The sequence below is a fragment of the Larimichthys crocea genome, chromosome XI (assembly GCF_000972845.2).
Source record: "Larimichthys crocea isolate SSNF chromosome XI, L_crocea_2.0, whole genome shotgun sequence".
Lineage (NCBI taxonomy): Eukaryota > Metazoa > Chordata > Actinopteri > Sciaenidae > Larimichthys > Larimichthys crocea.
The window spans coordinates 9169906-9185249 of NC_040021.1; the positions used below are offsets into that span (position 1 = coordinate 9169906).

Below are 15344 nucleotides of genomic sequence, written 5' to 3' on the forward strand. Positions count from 1 at the left end.
CTGTTAGTGGCCATTTTAGGACAACAGATAAAACAAGGTTGTCCTCCTCTACCTACATCAGTGCATCACTAACCCTTTAACCTAAAGTCTCTATACCTCCCACAATTTGTCTGTTTTCTATCACCCCCATCCCTTCATCTGTGCGGCTGCTACACTTAAACAGCAAACTGAACCAAACAATAACAACAGCCTGGTCACAGGAAAGACCCCCCAGGACACGATCATAATCAGGCCACACTGGCCAGCGTTTGACCCCAATGGGCCTGCCTCTCTAACTGGGTTGAAATAACAAATCCACCCCCATTGCTGACCCTCCTGTCATGAATCTCTAAATATCTTTGAGCCCCGATAAGCATCTGAGCTCTCATATGTGAGAAAAGAAGATGACTAGTGAGAGGAGGTGTCTGGAATGCCAGACGCTAAACGTGGCTTCAATTATTGCGATACTTAAACCAGACTGTTTTTTGGCTTTAGGCCTCAAATTACTCTGAGATTATTGCTTTACTAATGTCTATATGTTTGATCTAAGTTTTGGCACAGAGGCAACAATTCAGGGTCAAATACGTCACTTAAAGTCAAATAGTTTACTAAGTCTGTAACTTCTACTCCAGTGGCAAGAGATACATAAAACAATGGTAAACACACATTTGGGCGGATGATCTTAGTATTTATTATTATTATTATTAGCACAGAATATTCAGTGTCATAACACTTTCCTGAAAATGTTGCAACACGACCATGAAATTCTGTTTATGTGCAGACACAACTTTATTAATTATACAATGAAATATGGTTTGGACGTAATATTTAATTCAATATATCAATTAACTAGTTAACTTAAAGTTTGTGTTGAAGATTTAAGTCTCAGGGTTGTTTTTATTTTCCTTAGATTAGTGTAATTACTGCATGGAAAACAGACAGAAAGGCACTTAATAGACCAAAATCATGTAGCACTGTTAGAATTCAACATTGAAAATTCAGTGTAAGATTTGTAAAAACATACAAAGATAGTGTCCTGCTAATAATATTAGTCGACCTGCTCAGGTGAAATCAAACAAGCTGATTTCTGAACATGTGTTTAGTGATATTTAGCTATACTAGTGGATAGATTAATTCATAAAATGTATACTAGCATTGACAAACATATCTTGGTTAATTCAGTTAAATTAAAGCTGCATTAATTGATGTTTTGGCTACTTGGGGAAAACAACACAAAATTGATATATTATCACCTTATGTTAGCAAATAGTCGCCTATGTATACATTCGGCAGACACATTTATTTGGACTGGTGCCATCCTGGTGATCAGTTGCAGTTTAATATTAAATCTCCTTTTAGCTCTGTTTTGGTCTCCGCCATCTCCTTATCGAGAAGAGTTTCCAGCAGCAAAATATTTCCAAACACTACAGCAAGCCCAACTGCCTTTGACTTAAACTTCTTGATATGCTATGATATAAACAATAGAGAATCTTGACAGACATCAGGCATCTTCAGCTGCCAAACCCTCCACTGTGTTCACCGGTGAATTCCTAACTTTGGACATGACAGCGGGGTTTAATGGCCAGAAACACTAAAACACAAGAGCTGAGAGAAACTCTGGAGAAAGGTGACATTATAAGCGACCCGTGTCGTATTACATACAGTCATTTGATCTAATGTTTATATAAAAATATTGATTAATGCAACTTTAAAGCCAGTTTCCAGCAGAAACCTCAGTTCATGTCTTTGTATCAAAGTTTTTCTCACATGTTGCTGGGTGTTATTTGATTTTAACTCAGTAAAATGAGACATGTGAAAGAAATCAGCTCTAAATAGAAATCAGTTCTCTTGCCAGAATAAAACCAAATCCACAGTGTTGTTCTCCTCGTCTCATTACTATGATTCATCTGTTTAACAGAGCAGGAACAGTATATGGACTTCATCCCGCTAATGCAATTATGTAGAAAAATATGAATGGTTCAATCACAAACAATCACATGTTATTTATAAATCATTGACAATTTAAAACCTGTCTAAACATCTTATCTTCTCTGGGAAAGAATAGTTTGCTTTAAATAAAAGAAAATTATGTAGCTTGAGCAGCTGTTTGCAGTTTAAAATAACACTTCCATTCACCTTTAAATGAGTAAGCAGTGACCACCTGACTCTCTGTGCTGTATGTTTCTAATTATCCTCAGACAGCAGTGGGCATCATAAGACACCACTTACGCAGTCTCGATGCAACACTATGTACAGCACAGCATGGTGTTTGTGATGAAAGAGCTTTTACGTCGTCAGTCACAACTCATCTGGTTACAGTTTGTTGTTAGCGGAAGTGACATGTTTCAAATTTTTGGATATCCCCCATCTTTAAACCTAAAATGCTTCATGTGAAGAAAATTATTAATATTCATACAGATTCTTGGTTTGAACCTCAGCTGAGGATGTTCTCCCCCATGTCTGTGCGGGTTCTTTTTCGGGTATTCGAACATCCTTCCACGGTCCAAAGGCATTAATGGGTTAACTGGTGACTCTACATTGCTCATAGGTGTGAATGTGAATGGTTGTTTGTCTCTATGTGCCCTGTGATGAACTGGCGACTTGTCCCGGGTATACCGCGCCTCTTGCCCAATGCCAGCTTGGATTGGCTCCAGCCCCCTGACAGCCCTGATGAGGATAAGCAGTTACAGATAATGGATGGATCGAAGAAAATTAAGAGTGGTTATTGTAGAGAAAATTAATTAGTTATGTGAATGTTTTGCAGATAAGTTCAGTATAAACTTTTGTGACTTGACAGATATGTTAATTAAAAGTGTTTCTCATTATGTTGGTGCAAGTTGCATATAAATATCTGTAATTTAACATTTAAGGAGAAGGTTTGTTGAAGGAAACATACTTTTAGGGGAAGTTTTCAGTGACAGAGTTCCATTGGTCCATCTGTCACTTGTTTCCTTCATCGCTCTTTGTCTGTAGTGTTCAGATACTTTGTGTAAAAGTAGCAATATGACAATATATAAATACTCTAGTACAAATATTCTCCAGCAGAATGGGTTAGTCATATCATATCATATGTCGCGTCATATTAGATTGTTGGTTTATCATTTTGATGCAGTTACATATATGTAGCATTTCATGGTTGTATCTAGTTGAAGTGGAGCTACTTTTAACTTCTACACACTGTTTGGTAGTTTAATTTACAGTAAAACAAAGCATGGTATTTTCTATCCTTATTATTATAATAAAATAATAATAATCTGCAAAAAAACAACTCAATATAGCTCTCAGACAAATGTAGGGAAGAGTTAAGTATATCCTTCCTGAAATATGGAGTAGATGTATAAAAGTATAGTATAGTAAAGTACAGGAAAGTATAGTATAGTACCCGAGTAAGTACATTCTACCTCTGCTCTCTGTTTTTCAGGTCAATGGGGTTTACTGTCAGGGACTGTGATATACGAGTCATGCGTTTGGTCAATACAGTAAATCTCAGAGTTCAGATCTCAGTAGAGATTAGAGCAGCTACACTGTCCTACACGAGTGTGCTAACCAAAAAAACAGCTGCACTGAAGCTATGATTCACTGTTTGTCCTTCAAATGCTCCAACTCCCACCAGCACACACACACACACACACACACACACACACACACACACACACACACACACACATCATGACATCACACATCTTCAACTGTGCTCTGTGAAGCAGTTAATGCTGCATCAGGACCAGAGCTGATGAAAAATGGATGTGCAAAAAAAAAAAAAGAAACAGAGAGGGAGGCAGAAAGAGGGGTGAACAGGTTCACGGCAGAGGGGATGAGGAGCAGTATGAGCTCTGAATGAAGAAAGCTCTTTAGCTAAGACTGTGACAGTTTAAATGATTAGGTTTTTATGACAAGTGACCGCTTGTAAACAGTTTTTTCTTAGTAACACGCCATGAAATCTCTTGGATAGTCACTTGCACTTGCGATATGAAGGAGTCTAATATCCTGGAAATAGAAATTTAATACACTCCATCAAGTCTTGGTTTTGGTTGCATGCAAATCAGGGTGAGCCACTCTGTGGACTATAGTCCACATGTTGGTGGTCATGCATCTCAAGCTGGTTTGGTAATGGCTTAACTAGAGGAAGAACAACTTGTTACAACAGACAAACGTTTTACTTCCTTCCTGCTGCTTTTCATGCGACAGGAAGACAAATGCTGATTTCAGTGATTAAGAGTAATTGCCACAGGATCATTCCCTGTAGAGACTACTTCCATGGACTGTTTACTGATGTAGTTACAGTAAGATATGGATTCAATGTGCTGGAAAAACCTCCTATTTTGTTGTCTTCTTTCGTCTTTCTCAGTGGTTTTTCAAGTTTTGATTATACATGAAAATGTTATATGTGGCTTACATAAGCAATGTCAGATCAAGAAGTATTGTCAAATAAAACGGAAAGCCCTGGCCACTCTTCTTTTCACAGAGTGCAGAGTGTGAGCTAACAGGTGCGTGGAACGATTAAAAAGAATGAATCATGTAGCTAAAAAAGAGAAGAGGGAGAAAGAAAGTAGAAACAAGATGGGCGAGCGAGTCAACAGAGGCTTGTGATGTAATGGAGGTAAGGGAGGTTATTTTGAGCACAGTGTCGCAGTGAGAAAACTAGCACAGAGTTAAACAGAGGGAGACATCATTTATAATTCTGAACATGCAAAAACCACAAAACTCTAATTATTTTGATCTGAATTCACGCCTCATCGGTTTTCACTTAGAAGAAGTAAACATATTTATCCGAAACTCTCAAAATCAGCCAACAATTCACTCACTCTCCCATATGAGTAGCTCAAACTGTTCAGAAAATTCCCCCGAGAGACAAACAAAGTAATTATTCTGTAATCATATTGCTTGCATGATCACATCTAATTTATCCTCGTTTATTCAGGAGGCTGTAATGGTTTGGGTAAAATTCAAACAACCATTTGATTCTGATGACCTTCTTTGCTACCTTCAGCTACCTAAACCGATGAAGCAATAAAGAAACGCGGTATAAAAGAGACGCTGATGTGGTACAGTCTTCCAATCAAAATGATTGATTGGGACAGAATAGCTGCAACAGTCCCTATGGGGCAGTGAACAGGCCAATGCCTCCTGGCCAGACCTCATATATTCAATAACACGTCATTACTTCAGGATGGTGCTCTTCAGGCAGGAAAATCCCTCCTCACACTTCCACCAGCAGTGGCCATGTGTGTTTACGCAGTGCAAAAGTGAATCGAACATTTAAATTGAATGAAAGTCCATTTTCCAATTTGTGTAAATGCAATTTCGAATTAAGCCTCAATATGCCCATGGCACCACAGCAAGCAAGTCAATATTTGAAACAGTCCACCTCTTTCTCTTTCATCTCTTCGAGTAAACCAATTTCTTAATTCATTTTTATGTGGCTGTCATCTTAAGTGAATTTATGACATCTCAGAATTATCAAACACAGTGCTTTAATCCAGTACCTACCAGACCAGACCAGAACCAGAAATATCTGCTTGTAACCCACTCTTACATGTTTGCAGATGTCCGTTTGTTGGTGCCAAGTCGACCATGAACTGATTTTATTCTCTCCTTGTTCAATTTGAAGAACATTTCAAAGTGAATACAAACATACTTTTGTGGTGCAGAAATATGTCTTTGACAACATCCATCTCACAACCTCTCAGATTTATGTTGCTACCATGACCCACAGTTTGGGAACTAATGCCCTTAATTATATGAAATATGTTAATGTATAGTCCCACTGCATGCGCACATTACTATAATATACTGCAGAGTCGTGCAAAGTAAACACAATTATCCATTCATTTAGTTTTGAACTGAATTTGCAACAACCAGCAATCAAAACATCATGTTAAACATATGTTAGTTAACTGACGCGTCATGGCTTGTTTTGATGTGAAGTCGAGATGCAGATGCAGAGTTTAGTAAAAGTTAGATGAAAACATCACAGTTCTGCTGCAGTGTAAACAATTTATTGGATAACTGAGCTGGGACCACATCACAAAACAAAAACAAGCACTGTAGTAAATAAAGATCTTGTTTTATGTAACTAATTTTGATGTTGATGCCATTTTGGGATTTGATATTGTCCGCTGAACTCATTAGATGGAGCGAAGTCTAATTTGTAGGCCTGGAGAAGGAAGAGGAACAAAAGAGGTCTGGTTTTTCACATCCTCAAACACACGTCTGTTTTTTACTGAAAATGGAGCTGGCAGTGAATCTGAGAGATGGAAGATATGAAGCTGGCCGGGAGACAGATTAATTAGCAGAGAGACATTTCCCGTTACTTCTCGACGAGTACGAGGAAGAAGAATTTTTTATTTGATTTCCTTTATAGACAAAACTTCACTGTGGAAAGTTCAATATTCCAGTCGTCTACTACAGTTTTCAGTACTGTTTACCTACTGTATTCGGGAACGGATGTATATTTCACACTGCAAAACTTTGGTTGAGCAGTTTAATGGTTTGGAACAGCTTTACTGACATTGTGCCTTCAGATGTGCAGCTGATTAGAGGAAATGCAAGTTTAAACAACACATTACAGACAGAAATAACATATCATTACTCTGTCTAAACAAAACTCTGCTGTAAGTTAACAGTATGCAAACTGAAACGACATTTTGACGGTTTACTTTGCCTTTGTTTGTGCTTTTATCATCCGTGTGTGACGCACATTGATGTATTCTGTAAGAGAATATTGTGTAATAACCTTTGAATAAGCGTCATCGCTTTACTTTCTGCTCTAACTTGACTGACTGAATTACTTTGAGTCTTATGACAGAAACTCACTGAGCTCACTGTAAATGTGCTGATTTCCATGACGAGGATAAACTCATGGAGCAGTAACTCCCCAATGGCCCGTAAATAAGTAAATTAATCCTCTAATATTCTCTAACAGGAGAGTATGTTAATGTTAAGATTTCATTGACAGCTGCTTCCATATAAAATATAAGTAATCTTAGCTGGACTCGCGGGATCATAATATCAATGCCAGAATCTTGTCAGGCTTCTAAGCTATGAGGTTGTTTCCGAACACATTGGTTTGGATCAATCCGTGTCCATATGAGGAATTACTGACAGCTACGGCACAAGGTAGGGCGTCATGTAATGCTAGGCTTGTGTGATAATGTGTGTGATAATGAAGATGTAATTATTTCACAACCGGAGTATATTTCTTCATCAAGAGAGTAAAGAGTAGAGAAATCCACTGAAGATGTTCTCGCTCTGTTCTGGCTTCAGTAAGTGTTTGGATATGTTATGGTTAGTTGATCAAAGTGGTTGAAGTTCATCCTTGACCTGGTGGTGGCCTATGTTGTTTTCAAAGTGCCTTTTCCAAATAGCTTCCAGTTACACAGATGTGTAATAAAGCATCTGGTGAAGTCACGTTACATCATTCGTGGATTCTTTTCCAACACGAAAACCAAAAAAGGCAAAAACCTTTTAGATTCACAAAGTTGATTGCATTTTGTAAACATGTTGTTTCACATTACCTTTTTGTCGTTTAACTAAAAGTCTTTATTTGACCAAAAACATATGGCGTTACATGGTGAAACAGAGGTTTTGATAACTGACTGAAAGAAAACTAAGCAGTTATCAATACCTGCAGAGTGCAAACAAACTGATTCTTATTTTATAGAGTATTTTTTTATCAGATATGAAACAACCTCTGTCATCAGTGTCTTTTCAAAATCAGGCAGGACAGGAGGGAACAATCGGCTGATTCATCTGCCTTTATGTCACCCTGGTGGGTCCCCCTCTAACTCTCTCTTTCTAAAACTTTTTTTCTCTCTGGGCTCCACACCCATCCCCTCTTCCCCATCCCACCCAATACGCTGCTCCACCCCCTCCCCATGTTGGTTCCTTCCTCTTGTTTTGGCCCGGTGCACACAGGGGCCCCTGGCTTATCCCTGTCCCAGCCCATCCTCAATGGATCCTCTGTTTGACCCCTTTTCGCATCTCTCTCTCTCTCTCTCACTCTCTCTGCTAAACAGGATAATCAGAGCCACAGCAGCATCTGATCAGCTGCGGCTCATTATACAAGAACGCACCGGCCTTAATCAGTCCGTATTACATAACATAACATGATGTTGGATCATTGGAGTCACCAGCCACTGCTGCTGATGGGAGCAGGACTTGACATGTGATCAGGTCTCATGTTCAGGTGGCTATTTGTGGTGTGTTTTTGCGATCGTGCACGTGTGAGTCGGTGTAAACGTGACCGAAGACACAGACACTGTCAAGAGGCGAAAGACGCCCCTCACATGCACTGTAATCTCTGTCCATTATGCAAATGTACATGTTGGTCATGTTTAAAAAATGACAATGAAAAAGTAAGCTACTTGAAATCTGCAGAAATGCATTTGGCTATCTTCAGTTTTTACTGCAGTGATGCACAAGTGTACTGCAAGGTGTGTCCGTACATTGTGACATCACTGTTGGGTGCAGCAATAGCACACAGATGTGAAAGTTTCAACCAGAGAGAGGGCAGTGAAGCCTGGCCTAGTGTTAGGTTATAATAAAATCAGACATATTGCCAGTAAAAGCAAGACATGACAAGTGCTCACAAGATATCTGGAAGTGACACAGAAGGTATTTTTTATATTACACTTCCAATTACCGATATTATTTTTGTTCAGCTTTTTAAATGTATGTATGTGCTTGCTCAACCAATAGAAATGCAGATGCAATCATTTTAAATGGAGAAGTCACTGTTCTTGACTCTGACTCTGTGTCGAGAACACAAGCACTGGGGCTATTTGTAGCCAAGTCTGAAGCAGCTAGGATGAGACTCAGCACCTCCAAGTCTGAAGTCATGGTTCTTTGCTGGAAAATGGCGGGATGGCCCCTCCCGGTTGTTGTTGCCCCAAGCGTAAGAGTTCACGTATTTCAGGGTCTTGATCATGAGTGATGGGGAAATTGTGATGTTGTACTGGACCACTGTGGAGCAGAGGGAGCCAGAAGGCGAAGCTCTCAATTCTCCAGTCTATCTACGTTCTAACCCTCACCTAGGTCACCTGGTCATGAGATTTGAGTTGGGACTGAAAGAATGAGATTGCTGATACAAGTGGCCAAAATTAGCTTCCTCTGCAGGGTGGATGGGACATCCAAGAGAAGCTTGGAGTAGAGCCGCTACTACTTTGCATCAAAAGGAGCCAGCTGAGGTGGTTCAGGTATCTGATTAGGATGTCCCCTGGGTACCTTCCTTTGGAGGTGTTCCTGGCACGTCCTACTGGATGCTGGGGTAGACCTAGAAGTCGTTGGAGGGACTACATAGCCCATCTTGCCTGGGAACACTTCAGGATCCCCCAGGGGGAGCTGGAATACATTGCTGGTGAGAGGGACGTCTGGAACGCCCAGCTAAACTGCTACCACCGTGACCTGACCCCCGATAAACAGAAGGAAATGGATGGATGGAAGTCATTGTTCTACTGTTTACAGTTGATGTGATCGCTCTGCTCAACATTTATTTTTTACCAGGGTTGGAACCATGACATACACACTTTGTCAGGGATGAATTTGGGGCAGTTTCATTGAACGGAAAACCTATTTGGCCGCCAGACCTTAACGTTGGGACAGGCCTCTCTAGGCCACATGTAAGCGAGGGGTGTCGTTCGTTTCTTACATACATACCTGATCTACCAATCAGCTACTGTGATACACTGTGTCACACAACATGTTGTTGAGACAATCTCCAACCTACAGTTTACATACAAAAACTCTAATTATTGTAACTCAGTAATACAAATGGAAATAAAGAAGTATAATCACTAGTGGTGGATAGAAAGGCAATGTTTTTGGGATTAAAATATTGAAAACAGCTGAGTTTAAATGACGCATTTCGCATTTCTGTACTATTGGTTGCAACAACAACCTTCAGGATAGTAACTCAGGTTTCTGCAATCTATATAAATATCCACTTACATCATGATCTCATTGTGATTATTTTGATAACACTTGCGAGGTTGTTGGACTTTTATGAAGAAGGAGTGTCGGTGGTGGAGAGAGAGACATTGCTATAATTCCTCCGTGGAGTGAGGAGGATTTATTTATCGACTGTGTATCAAACAGGAAGGCTTCAACCAAACACTCCCTCCGTCCTAAAATGAACACACCATCTCTCTTCATAAACCCCATGTCTGTCTATTTCACTTGACTTTCATGTCTATGTTTAATCTGATCTGCTTTCATAAACACTGTTTTCATCTTAGGTAAATAGATAACGCATTGCACAATTAAATCTTCTGTTTCGTGTCTTGCTCTCTCAGGAATGAAATACTTGAGCTACAATCAAGGTCATGGTCCTCCCTCTGTGTTTACAGTTTGTGTTCTTTCTTTCTGAACAGAAAAGGCTTTTTCCTCGCTTTCTGTGATTAGTGAAATGTACTTAAAGTACCACAAAGTAAAAGTATATTTGCATTCTGCTGATTATGTATAATTAACATTTTACTACTATAGCTGCTGGAACCACTGGTTTATCCATCCATACATCCATACATTTTCTTCTACTGATCCGGGGTTGGTTCGTGGTGGTAGCAGGTTTAGCATGGCACTTCAGATGTTCCTCTCCCCAGCAACCCATTCCAGCTCCTTCTGGGGGATCCTGACGTGTTCCCAGGTTAGATAGGCTGTATAGTCCCTCCAGCAGGTTTTGGGCCCCGGGGTCTCCTCTCAGTTAGATGTGCCCAGAACATCTGCAAAGGAAGGCGCCAAACCACCTCATCTGGCTCCTTTTGAAGCGAAGGGTAGCATGTCCGAGCTCCTTGGTGGAAGCTCATTCGCTACTGGTTTAGTCTCAGAATAATCATATATGTAGAGTTGAAGTATAAAAGTATAAAATGGAAATACTAAAGTACAAATATCTCAAAATTGTACTCAAGTAAGGAATAAACTAGGTACAGCTTGACATCACTTCAGCAGAAGGGACTGTTAAGATTTCATAACATCACATCTGTGTATCATGTCGATAAATCTGATCATGAACTTTATAGTCCCTAGCCTCCAAGCATAACAATTATGCAAATCATCTCAAGCTGTGAAGACCTTATCATTATGAAATTAGATCATGTTCAAACTTGTGTTCATGTTCTTCATATTTCATCACATGATGTCCGTATGCATTAGCTGCTGATTTCATGTTTTTATTGATCTGTAAAGAACATGATCGCTACTACGTAAACCAACAAACAAACAAACAAACAAACAAACATGAGCGTGGCTGAGATTAAAACTAGCAACAGCCAAGAACAACAACCTCCTGCATGAAGAGACATCTTGTCAGTGGTAGAAACATGGATCCAAGCCCACAAACTGTATCTCTCCCCCGTCACAGCTGGAATTACAAAGCACAATAGACGTACTCAAGTTGGAAAAGCAGCTTTGAAACATTTCATATCGCACATACCAATGTGACATGGGAAAATAGGAGCGAAAACAGTGCCACTGTGATGATACCTGCGATAACAGCTCAGACAGCTTAACAAAACAACCAACCCCCACAGAGATGATGTCAATTTACTGAGAAACAACTGCACAAACACGCCAGCATCTGAAAACATGCACAAACAACACACATTCTTAAGAGAAAAACAAGAAGCTATGATTAAAATCTTGACCGTGTTAAGCTCTTCGTGCGTCCCCTCTCATTTAATGTCTCCCTCAGTGTCATTTGACCTCTGCGTTGACCTTTGAGGAACACTGACGGGCCTCAAAAACTGACCCGTTGACCTCCAGCCTATAAAAAAGTCAATAAATCCAATAGGTTTTATGAGGCGTGAATAGAGCAGGTGGCGAAACATACATAGTCATTAGTAGCCGCTTTCCAAATATTCATTCACACAACGCTGAGCAATTTACACCAAGGTAACAGTGCAGAGTCGGCAAGATCCCTCATGATGATGGCAGCTGGCCACAACATACTGCACACACGAGGAAATGAAAAGGGTGCGTTAACTCTTACGAGCTTAGTTGTTGTTTTCTCTAAATTAAAATGTAGAGAAATAAAACAAGAGTGAAGTGGGTATAAAACAAGTTTATAATCTATTGTTGGATATCAATAACGTATACTTACACAACTTATACGTTGAAAAGGTTCCCAGTTATAGACTTCATCTTTTCTGATAAACTATTTCATTTATTAATTATTAATTATTCATCAAACTCTGGAGTCATAAGGTCAAAATGCACAGCTTGAATTAAGGATTGGGATACAATAAAATCCTAATAATGATAAAACTACTTTATTACACACCTGAAAGCCCTGGAACACCAAGTACATGGACATTGTTATGAGATCTGTCTGTGTACTATATTGTGTCTGTGACCTTAAATTAGATGTTTGTGACATGATATGATGGATAATAGAAATAAACATGATCTGATTATTATATTTAATAAGGAAATTTGTCTTATTACTTCTCATTTTCTTAAAATAAGTATATGTTTTCTATCTAAAGGAAGCCACATGACACACATGTCATCACCTGTCATACATCTGTCATAACTTTATGATTCTTTTTTTCTGTATAAAAGTCATTTCAACATCAGTTTTGATTTAATGAGTAGAAATAATGCAAAACCTTGTTTGGTAATGAAAACATGAAAAGTGAAAGGTGCAAGACAAAAAAGAAAAAGAGTGCAGTCACGAGCCACATGTGCACCTGTTATAACCAATGTGTTGCAGTCTGATCCAGCTTCAGGAGCTTCAAAAACTGTCACAAAGACTAATGTGGGTTGCTGAGCCCAGGTGGCTGGTCTGGATGTAAATCTGGACCCGGCTGAGCTGCTGGCGTTTTATTACTGCGGGACTGCAGACCAGTCGACCCATTACTCAGCAAAAAACCACAGCGTCAGGCGCACATGGAGCCAGTGCGCTGCAGCACGACGCTGATGGCGCTGGAAATGTAGCGGGAGAGAAGGGAGAGGGGAAAAGGGGGGGTGACGACAGGTATGTCTGCAAACACGCAGGTGGACTATGTAAAGCAGGAGCGAAGAAAAACGCATAACATGGCTTGCGGGGGTTTGATCCCATGCCCACTGCGCATGGTGGTCTACACAGTGACAGGGATCACAGAGCCTCGGCTGTACCTTGCTGTCGAGGACGCTGTCTCCCTCGTGGAGCACCTCCGCACTCAGCTCTCCAGCGGAGGCTGAAGCTGAAGCCGGTGCATCCTCCTGGCTCTTCCCGTCCCGCTGCACTGAGCTCTCTGCTCCCATCACGAACAATCACAAACTCTTCTCGGCTAAAAAACAAAAATAAAAACACAAGCAGCCCTCCACGACCAAGATTTATCACGACTGTGTTACAGCAAACGAGTATCCAACGCGTTTCCAAATTACGAGCTCTACAGTGCAGCTCCGCCCCGGGGTGGTCTGGATCTGGATAAAGTGTGAGGACCAGCAAACTCTTTTAGGACACCCCCCCTCCTCATCCTCCTCCCAACACCTCCCATCAGTATCACATGGGGCACCGGTGCGCCGCGGCACGCCTTGCAGCATCAGAAGATGGTGCTGATGGAGAAGAGAGGGAGGAAGAGGAGAGGACGGTTAATAAATGAAATCAAAGATTTACAGTTCGTCCGTCATAAAGACAAATTAGAGAACACACTGATATCACCAGCATGCAAACATCAAATAGAAACCTGTATGAGGCCCAAGAGACATATTAAGGACTTTAAAAGCAGACCATGGAGTAAAGAAGTAGAGCACAGTCACATGATGGTGGAGTATGAGATATTCTTTGTGGGGATTTGCACACATGCAGGTGACCTGTAAAGGTACACTTAACTGGATGCACACATGCAGGTGACCTGTAAAGGTACACTTAACTGGAGAGTTTCCATTGTATGACACTTTATACTTAAAAAAAACTGTAGTTCTGGACTTTTTACCTCATTTATCTGATGTTTGTAGTGTTTTTATTATTATTATTATTATTATTATTATTATTACTTAAGACAATACATACAACACTCAAATCAACATATCATAATCAGATCCATACATGGGTATCACATAGGCCCATAAACCTCCACAGCAGAGTTTAACAAAATGATCATGTCACAATACCTGCAGTTGTAACTTCTCACTTAATCAAAATACAAAGAAGCCTGTTCTTCCCCACAACTTCATGGTTTCCATCTCTGAAGGGATTCCTAGGTTTGTAGTTTTCTTTTGAATGTTGATTTTTCTGTCAAAGTGTGCTTTAAGATGAACCGAGCTCGGCTGTGAGTATATTTTCTGCTTTATTACGAACGCTTTGCCAAATGGAATCACAATGTTACTGATATCTGATCTGCTGTTCTGCTGATGTTTGTAGTTCTTTGCATAATAAAGAACAAAACACACAATAAGCCATGAAATTGTTAGATTTACCCCCGATTGTGTGGAGTCATTAAACCATCTACATGGTAGACTCTAAAACTTTAACATTTCAAGATTCGGAATATGAAACATTTTTAACAATACAAACTAGTTTATTTATTTAATAGGAAATATATACTCCACGTCCAAGAGTAAAAAGGCAATATAAACACGTGACATAAAGAGAAAAGTAGAAAGTAATACTAGAATTATTACAATGCTAGAATGCAAGACTTTATATATAATAATATGGTTAAGCTACATCTCTTTTTTTTTTTACCCATACCACATCTTCTCTCTCTGTCTCCCCCATTTTTGTGGTAAACAAAGTGAAAATACATCTGCACCGACATGCAAATACACTCAGGTCAAATTTAGCAAATTTGACATTTTGTTGGAAATGATAGTGAGAGAGAGTTTGTGGTTCAAAACAAACACAACAGTCTTGTAACCTCGCAGTTTATCTGCTTGACACTGATTTGTAGATCCACTTTGAGGCTGGAGACGGTATCTCTTATTTCAGGTTAGTGAATTATACGTATGACGCAAACACGTAACTTTAATATAGTTTTGAATCTCTAATCTCTCCCCTGCACACAACACATTACTCTTGCGGGAGAAATTTGTAAGAGTAGTGCATCTCTGCTTCACTGGGAGACGATGTTGAGGTTTAAATGTTAATTGCAGGTTGAGCCATGTGCCATTTTGTTTGGAATTTGCACAAATTACAGCCTGAGTGCTCAAAGCCAAGTTCACACAGGCCTAGACTGAGGGTCCCTGCAGCTAAACCAAACCGAACCACAAATACACAGTGAAGCGACACAAACAAACACTTTGAGAGGGAAACACGCTGATGAAATGTGAAATCTTTGAGGTTTATGACCTGTCAGAGAGTGAGTACACAGAAGCAACTGGACCAGACGGTAACTATAAAAGACATTTTTATTTATCCTGTTGGGGAAGAAATGTCAGCAATTTTT

The 15344-nt window shown here is 39.8% G+C and overlaps 1 protein-coding gene across 1 annotated transcript in view; it reads right to left on the reverse strand.

The window, feature by feature from the left end:
• The window catches only part of akap12b (A kinase (PRKA) anchor protein 12b), a 44839-nt gene extending 31430 nt beyond the window's left edge, over positions 1-13409 (reverse strand). The window contains exon 1 of the mRNA XM_019259040.2: positions 13090-13409. Within this exon, the coding sequence (XP_019114585.2) occupies positions 13090-13218 (129 nt within the window). The 5' untranslated portion in view covers positions 13219-13409. The remainder of the gene's footprint in view (positions 1-13089) is intronic.
• Between the last annotated feature and the right edge of the window lie 1935 nt (positions 13410-15344).